General features: G+C 42.2%; 1 protein-coding gene across 2 annotated transcripts; it reads right to left on the bottom strand.

The window, feature by feature from the left end:
* Positions 1 to 239: 239 nt before the first annotated feature.
* Positions 240 to 19,242, bottom strand: znf106 (zinc finger protein 106). 2 transcript variants are annotated; one of them, XR_002754467.1, is made up of 22 exons: positions 19,146 to 19,242; positions 16,118 to 16,200; positions 15,749 to 15,810; positions 13,131 to 13,325; positions 10,497 to 12,287; positions 10,000 to 10,408; positions 9,832 to 9,901; positions 9,589 to 9,743; positions 9,369 to 9,429; positions 8,195 to 8,488; positions 7,488 to 8,118; positions 6,518 to 6,558; positions 5,503 to 5,648; positions 5,289 to 5,423; positions 5,089 to 5,205; positions 4,023 to 4,214; positions 3,837 to 3,899; positions 3,595 to 3,714; positions 3,414 to 3,485; positions 2,587 to 2,658; positions 2,302 to 2,470; positions 240 to 1,560 (listed from the first exon to the last, which is right to left on the bottom strand). XR_002754467.1 is itself a non-coding variant. In XM_005810673.3 (22 exons), the coding sequence occupies exons 2-22, from the start codon at positions 16,169 to 16,171 to the stop codon at positions 1,504 to 1,506; spliced, it is 4,884 nt and encodes a 1,627-aa protein (XP_005810730.1). In that variant the 5' UTR covers positions 16,172 to 16,200; positions 19,146 to 19,242; the 3' UTR covers positions 240 to 1,503. The 2 variants fall into 2 exon arrangements, 1 of the variants encoding a protein (XP_005810730.1); XM_005810673.3 differs by having other exon boundaries at positions 2,302 to 2,448.
* Positions 19,243 to 19,444: the final 202 nt, after the last annotated feature.

The raw sequence follows: 19,444 nt of genomic DNA, 5'->3' as shown, positions 1-19,444 counted from the left end.
TTTCAGTTTTTGAGCTCGATTAAAAATCAGAAATATGGATTTGAAACATTATGGCAAAAGGGTTGAACTGCAGCTTTTTGTGATTCATCCCCCCCCCTACTTATAAAGGCTTTGGTCAATTGAGTGTACTACATTTTTAATCATTTTAACCCAATAAATAAATATGTAGTTGTTGGTTTGACTGCTTTCCACCATGTCTGATTTGAAAATATCTTTAAATGAAAACAGACCTTTTTTTATGTTGCACACATTTTTTATTATTAACATCTTAGATTGCACTTCTTTGAAAAAAAAGAAAAGTTCTTCAAAACCTTGATACCAAATGAAAATACTTGAAGAAACTCAGGAATGCCAGGTAAGAGGTGAACTGAACACTTATATAAATAGAACATCGTGCTGGTAAAAATGGGTGGAAACTGCTTTTAAAAATGCTGATTTATGCTATCGGTCACTTGGCTATCGGCATGTGAGATGAAACTTTATTCTTTGTTCTTCCGTCCAACACCTCCTCTTAACACCCTTCAGATCCACACTCCATGAGAAAACTACCACCGGTGTGGAAAATAAAGCTCCAGTGCCTTCTGCTCAATGCTGCGATTCAAAACCAAAATAAAAATAAAAAACACAAAAAAAACACAACCTCACTTCACTCTTGATAAACAAGGTTCACGTAACAGTGTGATTTAACACATTCCTTCAAAAGAAAAAACGAGGAGTGACTCCACGCAGATTAAAACGTGTAGTAGGAAACGCCACCGCATTCGTGTCTCGGTTCTCAAATCAGACGATCGTTGGACATCTGGGTGAGAGACAAATAATAATAAATAAAAAAAAGTCACTGTAGCAAACAAAAACTTCTTGATCAACTCCAACCACACTCTTAGATACGGCCCGAGGGGATTACACAGTAACAACGCACTCAGTCCTGTCGTAAATCTGAGCTTATGGCAACTTAATATAAAGAAAAAAAATGTAACGTCACGTCGCTCGATGTAACACATAACAGCTGCACACTTGTAAAAACATCTCAAACCATGCCGCATTACAGTGAATCTGAGTGATAATTCTAGATTTTTTTGTTAAAGTTGCAAAAAAAAAAAGAAGGAAAAAAAAAAAGTGCAACAGATCCCACCGACCTGGACATCGCTGGAGTTTCTTCATCAATAACAATAATAAAAAAGTTACATGTTTCTTTCTCTCGCTTTGGTCAGTGACAGTCGTACAAAAGGACAGGAAGGAGTGTTTCTGAGAATGTATTTTAAAAACAACACAACCCGCCCTTCCTTTTCGCGGCGGAACCTCGGGCTGGATTCCAACGCCGGACATAAAGGATGGAGTCGTCAAACGCTCGTCGGGCTCCGAGGGAGCGCGGTTAGGTGTAGAAGGTCCCGAGAACAAATACCCCGCCCAATATGGGAGGCTAAATGAGGGAGGGGTTAAGATGAGACGGGAAGAGAGGGAGAGGGGGGCTAATAGTGAAAATACGCTCCCACCACCGGCCCCTTACGGCTCCGCTGCAGCCTCTTCCTCAGCATGTTTCTGCATGTGCAGCGTCACCATCTGCGAGAAGAAAAACGTGATGAAAAGCTAAGATGGTCACTCGAAGCTAATTTCGTTGAATCACAAGGCGTCAATCAATGTCGAAGAAAGAAATCATGATGAATCGAGTTTTGAAATGTTTTGAGTAAACGGACTCAAAACAATATTCAGAGCCATAATTAAGCCAAAAAGATATATACACATTTACAATAAAATCACCTTTGTATGTAAATATGTTCTAGCCAAAACTCCTCAAGGGCCTAGCTTTAGCTTTCTCCCGGTTCAAATCCACTAGAGACATGCTTCCATTTTAGGCTATGAAATTAATATATTTCTTTTTAAAAAGGAATTTAATTATTTATTACTAAAATAATTGTTAGTTTCAGCCTTACAGGTAAGGCAATAGTTTTCTCCAGTTTAGCCTAGAAACAATGAAACCTGTTACGGACCAGGCAAGGATGTTACCGTCTCGACTCTGTTGTTGCTAAGATGGTTCTAGATCAATCATAAAATGATAAATGATGATAAAATGAAGATGTCGCTGAAGATTTAAATCTGCATTTATTCAAAAATATTACCGTCCAGATTTTTGTTAGAGCTTGTATCTGACTTAAATTTGTGCAAATGTTAAAAGAAGAACCGAGAAATAGCCCTTTATTCACTTCAGTCAAATGTTTTTCCTGTTTGAGGGGAATGCTCATTTTAAATGCAATTCTAGCAAGAACTAAAAAAGTATCAGAAACCTGCTGATGGTTTCTCTACCTGCTTGGAGCTGTTGCGTGCACTGAAGAACTCTTCACAGTTTTTCCAGCGGCACTTAAAGGTCTGGAAGTTGCCGCTGGTGTGGTTGTTGATCAGGTGCTGCTGGAGATGCTTCATCATCCCGAACACCAGCGGGCAGCCGTGCCACTGTCAACACAGCAGTCATTGACTGTACACCAACCGATTATAACATCCAACTACTCACAGGATGATCAATAAGCTCAGAGAGGAAAGTGAAATGTACACATCTTAGTGACGCTTCTAAAAGGTGTCGCCGTATCTTACCCAGCAACGGTGGTTCTGCGTCAGGTTCAGCTTCACGGCCTTCGTGCTGCCGTCATAGCATCCTGTGTAGATCTGAAACAAACACAGAGATCAAGATACATATATAAAACAGCAGTGACTCCAATGCATTTCAATGGGATTTAACATGATAAACCAACATTTGCTCCCCTGCTATATAATCTGCAAGTCAAATAAATAAGTGTCTGTCTATGATGAACGAAGCTAATAATTATTAGGCCACTTCAGAGCATTGGAATTTCATTCTATAATACACAATAAAAGTCATATATATGGTCAGATAAAACACAAAACACAGAAAAACGCTGAATGGCACACTACTGATCCCAGTTTACATGCACTATAGTCTAATGTGGGTTTTATTAGTACTTAATGTGTCTTTATAAAAAATGTATGTGTTTTTAACATTGAGGCCTGCTAAACAAGTCTATCTTATCTATACATCTATCTACAGATGAATATATATCTGTCTGTCTATCTATAGCAATCCATCAAAAATATGGTTGGACTCAATATTTCACAAAATCACTTTCATTTCCTCACATATTTTTCAAAACGCTTCAACTGCATGCCACCATTTTGAGATGGTGATTTGAAAACAGTTTTGGAAATCATAAATCCCTTCCATTTAAAAGTCATGCAGTCATTTCTGTTCCTCTGGCACATGAAATCCCTAAAACAAACATTGAACTCTTAGAGGACATGAGACCAAATTTGAAGAATTCCAAGTGGTATGAATACATTTGCAAAGATATCCCAGATTAAAATGAGATACTTTCGTTCCAAATAAGGAATGTTTGTTTTCTCACCATGTTCTTATGGATGGCCATGCACAACACCATGTCACTGTATCCACCATAGACCTGCAGCTGGTCCTGAGTCTGTGGAGACAATCGGCGTTTCCTGTCAGCTGAATGTAGATTTGAAGTAGAGGCAATTCCTTCAGTTCATCAGAGCAATGTTTTAGCGTGGTTTTTAGGGCGTACACACCTGCAGGTCGTAAACTCTGACCACTTTGTCCAGGCAGGCCGTGACCATCACTTTCCCAAGAACGGTCACCACGGTAACAGCATGGCTATGACCCTTAAATGAGCGCAGAAGCTCCCCTGTCTTTTTTTTTTTTTTTTTACATAGAGAATAAAAATCAAATATTTAAACTAGCTGATAATCTTTCCGTCTGTTCCTCCCCAAAAAAGATCTTAAATGACATAAGAACCATGACATGAACTCACATGGATGTTGTGACCATACACAGAGTGATCACTGGATCCACTAATCACCAGATCATTCACCACCTGAAAGGGGAGAGAAGATGGAGAAGGCTGTTAAAACGTTTAGCTGAGCAGCATACTTGTGTTTTTTGTTTTGCTTTTTCCTCTCTTGTGGCGCGTTTCTCCCCGTTGCGGCCCTGAACCCACCTTCATGCAGAGAACGCTCTTGGTGTGGCCCTTCAGCGTGCGCAGCAGCAGCCCGTTGTGGGCCGCTCTCACGCTGATCGTGTTGTCGTAGGAGCCGACCAGCAGGATCCTCCGGGCCCCCTCCTGCGACGAGGCCAGACAGCTCACGGCGCGCGGCCCGTGGCACTCGAACACGTCCATCTGCTTGTTTGTCTAAACAGTGAGCAGCGAGACGTGAACCCGGTCAACTCGAGCTGGCCGAGAGGCGCCTCGATCAATTTCACACACAGACGAGCTTCGGCGGGATGAAAATGCAATCAAGTGGTCAGAGGGAAAACTTGAATGTCTTTTGTTTGACCGGGCAAAAAAAGGTGGTGCGTAATTGTAGGGCTGGAACGATTCATTGTATTAATTGTGATTAATCAAATTAATTATGACTAATCAGTAAGTACTGTATTAATCGATTGTAATTAGTTGGATTAATTGTGATTAATCAATTATAGGAAGTAACGCTAAGTAATTGATTAATCGTAGATTTCTTGATTATACAGACTCAGGAAAGGCTATTTGCTGAAGAAAAAGATATTATATTTGGTTACAATTTAACCAAAACCATGGAAAAAGATATATAAGTTTTGCATTTAAGATAAAAACACCTTTGTCTGTAAATATGTTTTGGCAAAAACTCCTCAAAGGCAAAGTTTTAGCTTCACCCGGTTCGGATTTACTAAAGGAATGCTGCTATTACATTTTAGGCAATACCATGTTTATTTTCTTAATTAATAAGGAATTGAATTGTTTGATTGCATTTTTAAAATGTATTTCTAGTGTTGTACAAAAATGGTGAAAGTGGTTAAATGAAAAATCTGTAGAATGTACCAACTTTTTAATTAATCATCAAAATAATTGAGAGTAATTGATTACTAAAATAATTGTTAGTTGCAGCTTTACATAACTGTGAAGTGGTGACTTTAATTTTCTTCCCCCCCCCAAAAAAAATCTGAAATATCAGCATTAGATGGAAGCAGATCAGAACCAATAGAGAGATTCAAGGAGTTAAATACATGTGACACTTTGTCTTCCTCACCTTAAGGTTAAAGGTCACCACGGTACCGTTTGCCAGACCGGCGTATAAAGTCTTCCACCGGCTGTGAAGGCAGAGGACTCGGTCGGACAAAGCGAACTGTTGCTCGAATTCTCGCGTCTGTAGAAAACATTGAGCATCAGGGAAACATCAGCCTCTAAGTGCGGCTCCAAACGAGAAAGTCAGATGAGAGCAGATTTGACCTTGAGACTGTAGCAGCGGATGGTCTGGTCACTGGAACCGGAGTAGAGGCGACGGTGCAGGGATGGAGCCGCGGACACCAGCAGGCAGGTCACTTTGGAGCTGTGACCCTCAAACACACCTACGCATTTATGGCTCTGCAACAATAGAACTCCATTCAACTCCTGGGACTCCAGAAAGAGATGATGGGAAGTGTATGAGTGAACGGTCACCCACCACCAGGTCGAAGGCCTGGATGGTTCGGTCTCCGGAGCAAGTGTACAGCAGCCCGTTGTGGACCTGGAGGGCATTCACCGCCTCCTTGTGGCCGGAGAACGTTCCTTCAGTGGGGACCTCGTCCTCCCCGTGGTCAGAGAATGCGTCTAAAAATACAAATATGATACAAAAATACATACGTGACACAGGCTGGGGGGGGGGGGGGGGGGGGGGGAGGATCTTATTTCACCTCTTTGCCTTTTCATACCTTTGCAGTTTTGGTTGCTTCACGACAAACTTTTTATGTTAAAAAAAATTGAGTCGTCGACTTTTTTAATGGTTGTTTATAAGTTTGTATCACTGGGGGTATTGTTTTAAATTTTATTTAAAACTTAATCATTTATTTAATTAATTTATTTTATAATTATTTAATTGGTTTTTATTTTCCATGATGTAGAGGTACGTATGTTATACTTCCTATTTTGGTGGCGATTCGATACAGCACCAGCATCTCTTGCTACTTTAGCATTGATCCGATATTGGCATTATCAATATTTTGGATTGATGGGCCTTCTGTACTATGATGTGCTCAAAGACTGACGTAAAGAAAAGAGGTGACACAACACCGACGTCCCCTCATTTAATATCTCAAGAGGAGAACAAAAGAAATGTCAACAGGGTGTAATAACATTTTCTTTTAAATTGTGTTCAAATAAATCAAATAATTGTTGAGATTTGAGCATTTTAATAAAATAACCATTAATAACCATAAATCATACAAGTATTTAAATGCAAAGACTTATTTAAGGTGTTGATTCCTTTGCAGGTACAATACAGAAGCAGTAAGAGACACATTGGTAACAATTATGAACTGGTGAAGGAACAAAGTGACCCAGAGCTTTTGAGCAAAACAATCGACGCGTAAACAGTTGGACAAGCTGCAACCTAACTCAGTTTCTCACACAGTAACTGAAAATGACGCTGAATTATGAATTATTTCCAACAAATAAATGTCTCAAAATGTATGACGACGTACCTGATGAGGTCCTGGGCAACGTGATGGGAAAAGGCAAATCACTGTGGAGACAAAAGGTTCTCGCATCAGACTCACTGCTGAGGCAGAGAGGAAAAAAATCCCCTGGTCTCCAAGATATACTTTGAAAACGTCATTTTTAAAAATGTATTTTCAATTTCCAAGTATTTCTTGTCATTTCTACAAGTATTTCTTTTGCTAAACTTTTTTTTTTTTTACTTTTCTAATCAAATTAAAAAAAACTAAAGTTGATATTTGTACAAAAGAAGAAAATATAAACTGCATGCATATGAGAACGACTGTTCCTACAATGAATATTTTTGTGGTTTTCTTGAGATGAGCAGAAATGATTCTGAGCTGATCAGCAACTGATCGTAGCTTGGTAATGATGAGAAATTCATCTCTATGAAAAACTATTAGGAGCAAGGATGCTTGCTGTCTGCCTCCAGACATTTCATATTTTTATTTACGTTACATCTTTACAGACAGATACAGCTCAAATTCAAATGTGAAACTAAATGGCATAAAATCAGCCTTGTTCCTGTTGACATAAATTTCCAAAATTTGATATAGCATAGGCTTCAATATTGTTTTTTAATCTTAATCTTGACGTAATTACAACACTAAATTTAATATTGTGTTGTTGGTTTTTTTTTTAGATTTTATTGTTTTTTTTTAATATTTTCAAGTATTGAGCACTGGTCCATTTTTAATCCTATTTTTATATTTATGTGTTTATATCAAATATCCTGACTCGCTTCAATGTAGCCACATCTACCTAATGGTATAAATAAAGTTGATTAATTGATTAACTGTTCGATTACCAACATGACAAAATCTGACTCTGCAATCTTAAACCAACTGTACTAACTTTGCTGCTGCTTTATGAGTCGTAGATGTTCAGCCTTTGAAATAATTTAGTAGAAAACTCTGGAAAAGTGTAAATAAATGGATGTTTTCCAGTATGACCCACCTCTCAGAGGATTTGCACAGATCGATGTCACTGGTGGAGGAAACCTCGTTGCACGCCAGGCTGCGTGGCTCAGATTTACATTGGTCTGGGAGCAGAGGTGGAGGGGGCGGAGCTTGGACGAACGTATCCTTCTGAGGCTGCTGATCCGCCGCGGCGACCTCAAAGTTCTCTGCGGGAAAATTCCACTCCGCGTTTTCGGTTTTTACGGCCAAACACGGCGCGCCGAGCGTTTCCCTGCTCCCCTCGTCCGTCGGCAGGCTGGAGGTGCTGACCTGGGAGCCCCCGCTCGGCCTCCTGCGCTGCCGCAGCCACCGGGGCCTGGACGCCTCTTCGTCCATCTCTGTGTCGCTACTCTGGAGCTGCTCCGCTCCCTGAGCCTTGTTCAACACCTTCCTCTTCTTCAGCTTCCTCACGCGCTTTCCGCTCCTCAGCTCAGACGGAGAGGCCGGTAGGTTAAACGCCGCCGCGGGTTGCGCCGGCTGGACGTCGGCGCCATCGGGGAGCTTCGCCGAGGTTTTCCATGGAGCCTCCGAAGGCCTTTGAGATTTTTCGATCGGTGCTGGTAACTTCCCTTTTCTGTCTGGAGGTTCAAGGTTTCTGTCAAGAGATAACCCCGAGCCGCAGGCAGCACCTGCAGAGTTCCACATGTAAACAGATTAGATTTCATTAAAATAACCATCTAGCCTCTGATCGCTAACTGGTCTTACCCAACGGGTTTGTGTTGTCCGGGGTGGTGCTGTGAGCGCAGTTGGTTACGTTGTGATCAGGGTCCGGTTCGGAGGTGACGCAGACCGGAGACTGGGGCTCCTCCTTGATGACGACATCCAAAGGAAGGCTGGAGGAAGGAGGGGAGGCGCACTCTGCGGCACGATTCGGACTGGAAACGACGGTGGAAGGAACTGGGGGATATTTGATGCAGGAGGACGATTCAAGCGGCTCCGCTCCAAAAGAATCCAAATGTTTTTCTTTCGGGTTGGCCTCAGGCGCCTCCTCAATAGTACCTAAAGAGACAAAACGGAAAACGCAATCCATTGTTTCCTACACATGAGGCGCCTTGAGCAAGTAGCCCAGGTTTCACCAACTCAAATTTAAGGCTTTTTAGGATTGTTATGACAGAAATTTAAGGCCTACGTTTCCACAGAAATGTTCAAACGTCGTCCAGCACACTGGCAATAAATTTGCACTCACTCATGACAGAGGCAAAATAGCTAGCTAGCAAGGATATGTTAAGCAGTGGGTCACCATCTTGAGTTACATGCAGTGAAGATGTCTGAGTTGAGAGAGAAAAAGGGAAGTTGTGAGCGGCGCATTTACATAAGGATGATTGACAGCACTAAGACCCTCCTCTTGGCTCTGATTGGTTGTTTCTGATTGATCTGTGTATTTATGCTGATGGCAGTGGGACCACAGAGATGAGCTCGATTTTTTTCATTTTATTTGTCTCATATTACACTGTCAGGATATTGTGGCAGTTTTAACAAATATGTAAAAAAAACACTTTTTTTCATGAAAGTTATCTACTGAAGCTTTAAAACACAGCTTCACCTGTAAACTGTCTGCTGTGTTTGTTGGACTTATTAATTCTGCTTGTTCACAACTGTTCTCATAAACCTCTGAGGGCCTTTACACAGAGACAAACTTTTTTTTTGTAATTATTAATTTACTAATTAAATCACTTCTGTACTGGACTTTACAAACAATGTAACACAGCAAAACAAAAAAAGTTAAAGTTATATGAATACTTTTGCAAGGCACCACAGCCTGTGATGCCTGTTCAGTTCACTTTCAAAATACTATAAACAAATAATTCTAATTTTCAATGGTGTAATTATAATAACGTTTTAATTAATTTTATTTAATTTTAATTGCATATTTTTTTACCTTGCATGCCTTTAAGCAAATCTATCCGTTTGTTTCTCAGTGAGCTCATCTCCACAGTAATCTGAAGGGGAAGACAAACACATGGCCAAGTTAGGGATATACAAACTCATAACTACGCATTACTAATACACTAAATAACTTAAAAAGTTGAAACAAATATAATAAAACTACCATGATACAAACAGAAGAACTGAATGTTACTTGCGCAACGGGGCATTACCTGCTGTTTAACCACCATGAGTCGCTGCACCTCCACGAAGGCCGCCTCCAGCGCCGCGCGGGCCTGGATTAGGTTGGTGTCCACATTCTGCAAGGACTGACTCAGTTCCTCCTCCCGCAGAGACACTGCAAGCAGCTGGTCGATCTGCAAGCGCTCTGCACCAAACACAGACAAACACCTCGGTGTCGGTCACACTTCAGTGTGTGCGCGAAAGAGTTTGATGATCGAAGATGGAAGACAAACCTCGTTTTGATTTGACTTTTCTTCTTTTACTGTCGTGCTCCAAACAAGACAATCCTGTTTGGGTAGAGCCCTGAATGAGACGAGGGGGGGGGACAAAAAGTGAGACGTGTTGTGTTTGGAGGTGGGAAAATGCAACATTTAGGATGAGAAGCTGCTTCACAAACCCACCCCGGCCGCACGCCGCCGCTTCCCTGTCCCATCGTACTGCTCCGCCCCGGAGCTGCTGTCCCCCAGCGTCAAATCAACTCGCTGGAGAACCTTCGCCGTTGTGCAGTGTAGATTGTCCTTCTGGTTCTTCACTTCCTCTTCCGGCTGACGCTCCTGCGTTTCTGAAGCAGAAGGAAGTGTAGACCCGGACTCCTCCTTCTCCACCGTCTCCTCTGATTTCGAGGATCCGAACACTGACGAATGAGGCGCCGCAGGTGCGAGACTGCTTTCTGACAAGGAGCGTTTGCGAGATTTGCTCTCGGAAGTGATTTCCATCAACGACTCCCACTGGAAACCCTCAATGAGGGGTAGGCCGTCCTCCTCCTGGCTTTGGGACTCCTGCTCATATGGCACCATCTCAATCCCAAACCTATTGAAGCACAAACTAAACATGTTAATTTAAATTAACAAAAAAAAACAAAAACCCGAAAACTTAAATTCTGAGAAGCGACGTTCACCTTGGCATGCCTTTCCCCTTGTCCTGCTTCTTTCGGACCTCCTGATAAACCTGCTCCCAGTTCACAGAGCGGCGGGCGCTCGCCGAGTTGATGAGTTGCCTCACGGTCGGCTTGAGGCTAGAATCCTTTTCCGTGTCGCTTCGCTTTGACTCGCTTAGGGTTCTCACGCGCCTGGCGATGTTCAGGTTTGGCTCGTGACCGGCTGCTTTGCTCTTGGAGTTCATGTGCTTGGTGAGGTCCCTCTTTAGGACAGGGGGGAGGTCGAGTTTGGACAAAGCGGTTGCGTCCGACCCCGAGGCGGCGTGCACCTCACCGGTTCTGCCGGCGTCGCTCTCCGAGCTCTGCCCGGCCTCGGAAACCTGCATGGCCTCAGCCTGTACCGCCGTGGGGCTTTGCGTCTCCGCTCTGTTCCTGTTCTCCTCGTCCCTTTTGGCTGCAGAAGCAGACTCTACTCCTTCTGTGGTAGAGGTGCTCACGTGAAGAGACTGGACAAACGTGCCGTCTTCTGCAGAAGCCGACTGAGCTTTTTCTTGCCTGAACGCAGTGGGCGATGTCGCTTTACCAGAACTTTCACTCGCACGTCTCTCTTTTAAAGGTTCCCCCTGGTTCTGTTGCTCCCCAAGGTGGTGTGTTCTCTCCAAAGAGCCTTTTCTTTCAAAACCAATCTGCCTGACTGAGCGAAAAGACTCCGGGGAGCACTTCTCCTGCCTCGATGTGAGGTTCCCATCAGGCACCTTGGTCCCACTTTGCTTCCCACCTGGTTTTGATTGACTGGAGGCCTTGCTGTGTTGAGCGGCACCTTTAGCCCCAGAAACTGAGGAACTTTTCTGATCTACTTGCAGTGGTGGTTTATTTCCCTTCTCACCAGAAAACCCAGACGCACCGTTTTGGTCGCCATCTCTCTGAGAACCGTTACCTTTAGTGCCGCTACAGCTTCCGTCACCGACATGCTGGGTTTGGGTTGTGGGTTTTATCGGATGACTCCCGTCCTTTTCCACGTTTTGCAGACTTGAGTCCACAGGTGCGCGCTCACATTGGGGCTGTCTCTGAGGCTTCGAAGCCATTTGGTGCTTCTCTGACGTATTTTGGTGGGTCTCTACGTGTGATCCGGACGCAACGGGGTACGGTGACCAGCGACAGCTTTTGTCTAGCTTTGGATTGCTGCCGAGTGTTTTAGAGTTTTTACTGTGGTAGTCTGAATCGGCCAGTGATGCCTCTCCATGTTGAAGCCTGGCATCCCGCTGAGCATTTCTGACATTTCCTTTACCTTCAAAGTGGGTAAAAGTCTGGCCTAAAAAATTTGCTGCATTGGTACATACAGGATTACACCCCATGAAACTGTGTGGCCTAGCATTTGGGGCATACCTGGCGATGTTGTTGTGACCATAGAGCCCATTACTGCTGCCTCCATTGCTGAGCCAAGGCAGTCGACTTTGCTGACCGCCATTGCCCCATGTCCTGTTGCTATTCACAGGATATGAATTATTATTGGAAAACTCTACAGTTGCCCATTTCTGTAAACGGGGGGGTTCCTGAGCGTGCCACGTGGCACTCCTCCACTGTTGGTTTTGATGCCAGTGTCTCGCCTCCTCTCTGCTGTCATCATAATAGCTGCTCCTGTGCCAAGACCTGTGGTGACCGGGTCCACCGAAGCCCTGCGGAGGAGCCTGCCACATACGCTCCAGGCGGTAACGTTCCTTAAGTTGGTTTAGCCTCTGCTGAAACTCTTCCTTCCTCTTCCGTTCTTCTTCTTCTTTCGCCAGCCTAGCAGCTGCAGCCTCCTTCTCTTTTCTAAAAAATAAAAAAATGAAGAAATGGACAAATCTTCAGCTTGGTTTGAACTGTGAACGGTGACCAGCCCGTTGGAAACACGAAAATCTAAACATTTTTTTATTTTGCTCAGTAAACCCGCTACACAAGCAGTTCAATGACATGAATACTTTTGCGAGGCACAGAGCTGTTGAATTTATTATTTTTATTCTTCTTATTATTGGTCATATCAGCTACATTTTGCATTCTCCTAATAGCTCCAGTTAAACATTTCTCAAATTCTTCATGCAAGACAGAGATCAGGACAACGTGTGTAAAAATAGCACTGGAGCAGCGGTCTGAACCAACTTTTATCTAAACTTTAGGTTGTGGGGAAGCTTTTTACCATCAAAATTACATTTATTTTCCCAGACCATCAAAAGACTGAAAATGTGGTGTGTGTTAATATGTCCAGAAGGCATTAGGTTCGAGCCTGGATCGGTTTGAACTCTGTATTTGCGGTCGTGCCTTTTCTTTTTTAGCCTGCAGGCCTGACATATGACTCCGGCCACGGCTCAGTGTGAAGCTGTGGCTAAAACAGGCCTGGAGGCACCGCACAGCAGAATATGACTATACATGGCATATGTTGACAAACTACAGCTTGTTGACTCGCGTCTGTTTACATCTTAGTTATGTCGCAAAACTTGAGAAACAAAGTTTGTGTTCAGAAGTCATTGTGTCTGTGGTGTTTTCACCTAAACTAAGCAATCTAGATTGATTTTTCCCTTAAATAATGCTGTTTCGCTGGCACACGTATAACATATTAGCTAACATTTATTTTAAGCAATGAGTCTAATTTTACAGTAGATTGGACAGTCGGCTCACCTGATCTGTTCTTTTCTCTTTTCGATCAAGTCCACCAGCGTCTGGTCGAAGTATTCCTCGTCGTGGTCGTTTCCGGCCCGCTGTTTGTCCGCCGCCTCCACGTTTTGTTTGTGCGTGGCGCTGGAGATGTGGCCGGCGTAATCGGTCAGGCTCACCACCTTCACCTTACACACTCTGCACTCGTGTCCACAGTCCCTGGGGAGGGAAGGCGACAGTGGGGCTTCGATCGTTCCCGCAGGCATGGCTCTGATCCGGTCTGGTTACAGATTGCTATTTCCACCTGAAGAGCCCGCAGCTGCACACCCTGGCTCTACTTTCTCTAACTTTGAAGTCTTAATAAACTCAGGAGAGGAGATTACTCGACAATCCTTCATATAAATTATCCGATTCGTCTCTCGCAGATCAGGAGGTAGCTAACTTAGAATTTTCTATAGGTAGAGTCTTAATCATCCTGATCTTAGTGTTCCCCTATTCTCAGCAGGCCGTAGGTGGCGGAGCAGCCGGGCCGGACCGAGGCAGCGCGCTAGTCTAAGATGTTCGGGTCCGGCCACGCGGCACAGCGCTGGGACGCGTGGGTGGAAGAGAGGCCGGCGCCCTCAGCTCAGTGCGCCTTCATGATGGTGTCCGCTGCGCTCTGGTGCTTTAAGGAAGGCACCGTCTCTATTTGACCTCTCTCTGCGCTCCGAATGCCAGAGCCCAGAGCCCCTCCCGGATGACGGCATGTGTTAGGGCCTGGAGATCCCGACCGTCAATCGCCATGCGGAGCCTGTGAAATCGAAGCCGAGTGCAGCTGCTCACAGCCTCCGTTTTAAGCCTCTCCCAGGGATGCCATCCTGTAATGCTACGGGGTCAGTTGCTTTCCTGGCTCGTTCTCAATTTCTTCTGCAGATCTGTGTCATGGGGCGCTACCACTTTGAGGCGTCTCGTGCAGCACGGAGATAGAGTTACGCATTTCTGACACAATATTTCTGCTTCGGCTCACGATTGCCACATTTCAGCAAGTTGATTGTAAGTGTGTCAGGTCAGGACAATGTTATCAAAACACACCGACACATTTCAACAATAACTATTAATGTATATCTTTATTCTGTGACGGCATATTAATGTCATTGTAGATGAAAAAAAAAAAAAGAGTAATTTTTCACCAGAAAAAATCTTTAGATTTTGAGATTAATTTTGGAAATGTTCTTAAAAAAAACTTGGATATTTGTGACTTTGGATTTGCAAGAAAAAACTCAGAAATGGTAAATTTCTGAGTTTCAAAAGTTGAACATTGTCGCCCTTTTGTCTGCATCTACAATGGCCCTAACATACGGAGCCCCACAGGGGACACGGAGGATTTTTTTTTTCTTTTGCGTTCCCTCGCAATATTGTACTGATCAGTTCATGTGGCACAACTGCATACTGTACGCCTTTCTTACAGTGGCTGCCGTACTTTCTGCTTTAATATAAGGTTATGTAAGACTTTTTCATGTATGTTAACATCTCGTTGTGAAATATCTGACGTTCTATATCCTGTTCTTTAGGATAGAAATGCACCACAAAATCTATAAACCTGGCTTGATTCAGCACTGATAGCGCACATCACCTTTCACTCAAACTGGACCATTTGCAAGGTGGCATTTACACGGACCCTCCTTAAGGTATCATTTCCGGAGGATACGACACCGATGTACACATAAAGCATAAACGCCACACCGCTTGCTCAGCTCACAAAGCGAACTATCAAAAGCGTGACAACGGCCTTGCCCCGACACTTGCACTTCTCCCTACGTTCCTCTAAGAAGTGTGTACTCAGTCAAAGTACACATCGGGGTTCAAGTATCCAAGATACAAACGCAAAATTGGAGATACAGTACAGGTTATGTCATGGATGTAACATCCAAAATGGCGGCACATTTACATTTCTCTTTTGGCATTTGTACTACAAACAAAACTACAACAAGCAATCGATTTTAAATGTACAAAATAGGTGTGTCTGCGTTCCAAAGTCATTGTAGGAGATATTTGGCTGCTTTGCTGTGATTTGTTGAATACAGAGCAAGTTCAGTCATACATACACACGTACAGTAGAAACAAGAATTTTAGTACTTTACACTTGAAAACTGATTCTTCCACAACGCACACAGCTTGCTCGGTGAACACTGCCATATTTCCGCCTTTTAATTCAAAATGTCACATTCAGCCATGAATCTTGCTTAATACACTTCGCAGGACTCAGCCGCAGTGTGGATCAAGGAGAATTGGGACACACTCGAAAACCTTCAGCAGGAACTCGCATTTGAAGGACACGAGCGTGGAAGTGTGAGTTTTGGGGACGGGGCCCTCAGCAGCCTAAAAGCTACACCTGAACACACAACTCTTTGAAAGCTTAATATCGACACTAAATCTCAGCAGCAGGCCACATTCTTTCGGTCATCTAGTCACAAGATGGCCCTTGACTTCTGGCGGTCACGCCTGTTGTTCCGGACAGATTGTGTCTAAATATACGCGCCGCGGCTCAAACAGCTGCCAGCGCCTACCGACATGTGCTCATGAGCACACGTGCAAACAGCTTTCAACGACTCCTTAAGACTGAACTTAAACTTTATCACAGTTTCGACAGGAAGTGAGCTCACCGGCCCTTAAGCTTCTCCAGCTCCCGGTGGTGAAGCATGCTCCTCATGTGCTCATCCATCTCCTGCACATGAAACAATGAGACGCCGTTGATTTAGAAATCTCAAGTTGTTCTCATAAGATTTAAACATTTTTTTAGTAAAGGCGTTAACTTTAATTTTATATGAATTTATTGAGAGAATACAAAAAAAAGAGCGCAGGACTGCATAAAAATGTCTCTTTTTTTTGTTTGTTTTACAGAAAAAAGGCTTTCCGTAATCTGTACACGAGGAGACACTCATATATTGCGTGTTTTCTAACTTATAAAAGGTCACGGAAGGGTCGTAGCACTGACACGGTCATGCAGTAAATCACACGTCGTTGGTAATTACCTGCTTGGAAGCGCAGACGGTTTCACACAGGATGCACTGTCTGTGTCTCGTCATCTTGAATGCAGGTGGATTTCAGCCCATCACTGTCCAAAGGGAGAAACCGATTCAAATTTGAGAAGCTTGAATAAAAGAGGTGAACTGATTGCAGTTTTCTGGCCGATCACAGACCTTTAAAAAGACAATATTGACTGGAAGATTTTTTTTTTTTATGACTGACACTGCTTAGTGTTATAAAGTAGAGGTGAAGAAATAAAATTTAAAAAATCGCAATTTCTTGTCCTCGGAATTCAGAGTCAATTTAAAACGCTCAAAAATCTGTTTCAGTCTGCTTTTTGTTTTTTTTTGTAAAATTATATTTTGAATAATTCTTAATTTTATTAATATATTTTAAATATTAAACACTCATTATTAAATATTTTCATTTAATAAGAAACAGGCAGCCACCCTAACCCTGTGCTGGTAGTTTAAGTTACAGAATTTTATGTGCAAACTTTGTTTTTATTTAAATAAAAATATATGTAATTTGATACAGTGGGGAACCTTGTAGAGTCGTTTTAAATAAATGTTCCATTTGTTTACAGTCTTTTCCTCTCGTCACTCACATAACATAAAAACATAATCCCTAGATGGTTTAAATAGAAAAATCGTTTCAGAATCGAATCGCTAAGCACTGAAAGACTCGCATCTCTATTAAAAGGTGACCAAACACTTCCAATGTTCCAATTTTATTTTATAGGACTGAACAATCCCCGTGAAACAATACAAACTTAAATATGAAAGAAAAGTTTAGAGCCAAACTATGAGATTAATTAAAACAAACCAAAAAAAAAAAAGTTTTTTTAGCCTTTTGTCACATTTTTCCATTGCTCTCTGGCAGGACCACGGCTGATTTTTAGACCTTTCAATCAATCAATCAATCAAATTTTATTTGTATAGCCCATTTCAGCAGCAAGGCATTTCAAAGTGCTTTACATCATTACAAACACAGAATCACAAAGCAACATAGAATCAACAATCAAAACACGACATTAAGTCAAGTTCCATCATTAAATTTGTAATTGATTACATTTCAAATACAATTCTAAACAGGTGGGTTTTTAGCTGAGATTTAAAAGTCAGTGTTTCAGCTGTTTTACAGTTTTCTGGAAGTTTGTTCCAAATTTGTGGTGCATAGATGCTGAAAGCTGCTTCTCCTCGTTTGGTTCTGGTTCTGGGGATGCAGAGCAGAACCAGAACCAGAAGACCTGAGAGGTCTGGAAGGTTGATACAATAAAAGCAGATCTTTAATGTATAGTGGTGCTAAGCCGTTCAGTGATTTATAAACTAACAACAGTATTTTAAAGTCTATTCTTTGAGCTACAGGGAGCCAGTGGAGGGACTTTAAAACTGGTGTTATGTTCTCTATCTTCCTGGTTTTAGTGAGAACGCGAGCAGCAGCATTCTGGATCAGCTGCAGCTGTTTGATTGATTTGTTGGACAGACCTGTGAAGACGCTGTTGCAATAATCAATACGACTGAAGATGAACCTTTGTGGAGGCACATAAGATCAGTTTTACATGTACGTACCAGTGGATTGCTGATCTCCCAAAATGGAGGAAATCTGGACCAATAAATCGATCAGTGCACTGCTAATTAACAACATATATCATATAAAGCAAAGTGACCATATTAACTTCGAACCGTGTTCTTTTACAGAGTTGCTCCACAGAATCTGATGTTTTTTTCTGCAAGCTGAAGCCTCAGATTCTTCAAATGGGTGAGGTAAGACAACACCGGTCTATTTAATGCCTCAACATCACCGCCACAATCCAAATAGAAGCAGAGTTCAGCCCGAGGCCCGGTTTCATTCCAGGGTGCTGATAGAACAACTTTGTTGCCAGATGGCAAAGAGGGTCACGTCTGGACTCGTCTGCCGCTTCCAAACGGGGCGAGGATTTAAAACCGGCCCGGAGATAAAGGTGACACCAAACATGGGCTTTCAAAACAAAAGCCTAAACTTTAATGAGTTTCACTGTGACAGTTTAGTGTAACATTTGAAATCTGTCAATTTGAGAAGATATAACTCTATTTAACTTTGTCGCATCTCACCTTTCAATTAAAAACAAATAATTGTAATAACTGAAACTCATAATTAAGTACCTATACAAAATAAATAATACATTTCTAAAAAAAGAAAAGCTTAGTGATAGCTAAAAATGTTTCGACAACTTTTAATAAATAAAACATTTTTTTTTAAAAAGCCAAACACCGGTTATATTTTATAGTTTACCAACGTTTTAAAAAGCAACCGTTTCAAAACTGCAACAACGACCCACCATAATCAATTTATGCACTTTGGCTTCAAGGAGAATACAATATGATTGAATTAAATTGTCGCTCTACTTTTTTGCATTTAGCAATATCCTACAAAAGCAAAACTCTAAGAAGTCAACACTTAAACTGCGTATTACAATTTAATTAATATACCCTAAATATCACCACAGCACACAAACAAGCAGCTAACAGAGAGGAGATAGCTAACTACCAGTTAGTTGCACACAGTTATATCACATTAGCTTTACAACATTTTATGTATTCATTTAGGAAATGTAACCAGTGCTTAAGTAAAACATTTATCAGACTGTTATTACCTTTGTTTCCAAAGGAAATGGACTGATTTGGGTAGAGGGTCGCAGAGGGTATGAACTAGCTAGCAAAGCTACTTAGCTTAGCTTCTAAGAATGTGAAAAGGAGCCGGGAAATTTCTAAAATACACTCCACGGCTCCAGGTGTAGCTAATTATAAATTGTGTATCTGCCTGCAACATGTAAAGGGATTAATACTCAGCAGAGCAGTAAGTTTTTTTAAAAAAAAAAAGTTCCCTTCTGAGCTAAAGCTAAAGCTAGCAAGCTGGAAACAACTTGTTTAACGAGCCCCACCAGTTTCACCACTGCTCCACCTTGATACCTTGTTATATTATCGTAACAAGAGCGCAGCTACACGAACTTTTTATAACCGCAGTAAGTAATGAAATATGGCTGTCGTTTACCTTTATAAGCTCCAAAGGTGTGCAATAGTGTGTTTCCTGCAGAAGCTAACAACAACATCCTCCTTTGAACCACATCATGTGACGCGTTCAAGAGCACAGTCTGTGTAGGAGCAACGAACACCATCAAAAATTACGACTTCAAAACAAGCTAGTAGGTCAGCACTTACTTTATATCACTTCAATTCGATTTATTTTATCTGCATTTTTGTTTAGCTGCCATCTACGTTTGCGTATAAAACAGCTTTTTAAATGTTTTTTTTTTTTTTTACGTATTTAAATAAACATTGATATATCAGTGT

This window comes from Xiphophorus maculatus, chromosome 19 (genome assembly GCF_002775205.1).
Source record: "Xiphophorus maculatus strain JP 163 A chromosome 19, X_maculatus-5.0-male, whole genome shotgun sequence".
Classification (NCBI taxonomy): Eukaryota; Metazoa; Chordata; class Actinopteri; order Cyprinodontiformes; family Poeciliidae; genus Xiphophorus; species Xiphophorus maculatus.
The sequence above is the reverse complement of the archived record's forward strand: the minus strand, read 5'-3'. Positions and strand labels throughout refer to the sequence as shown.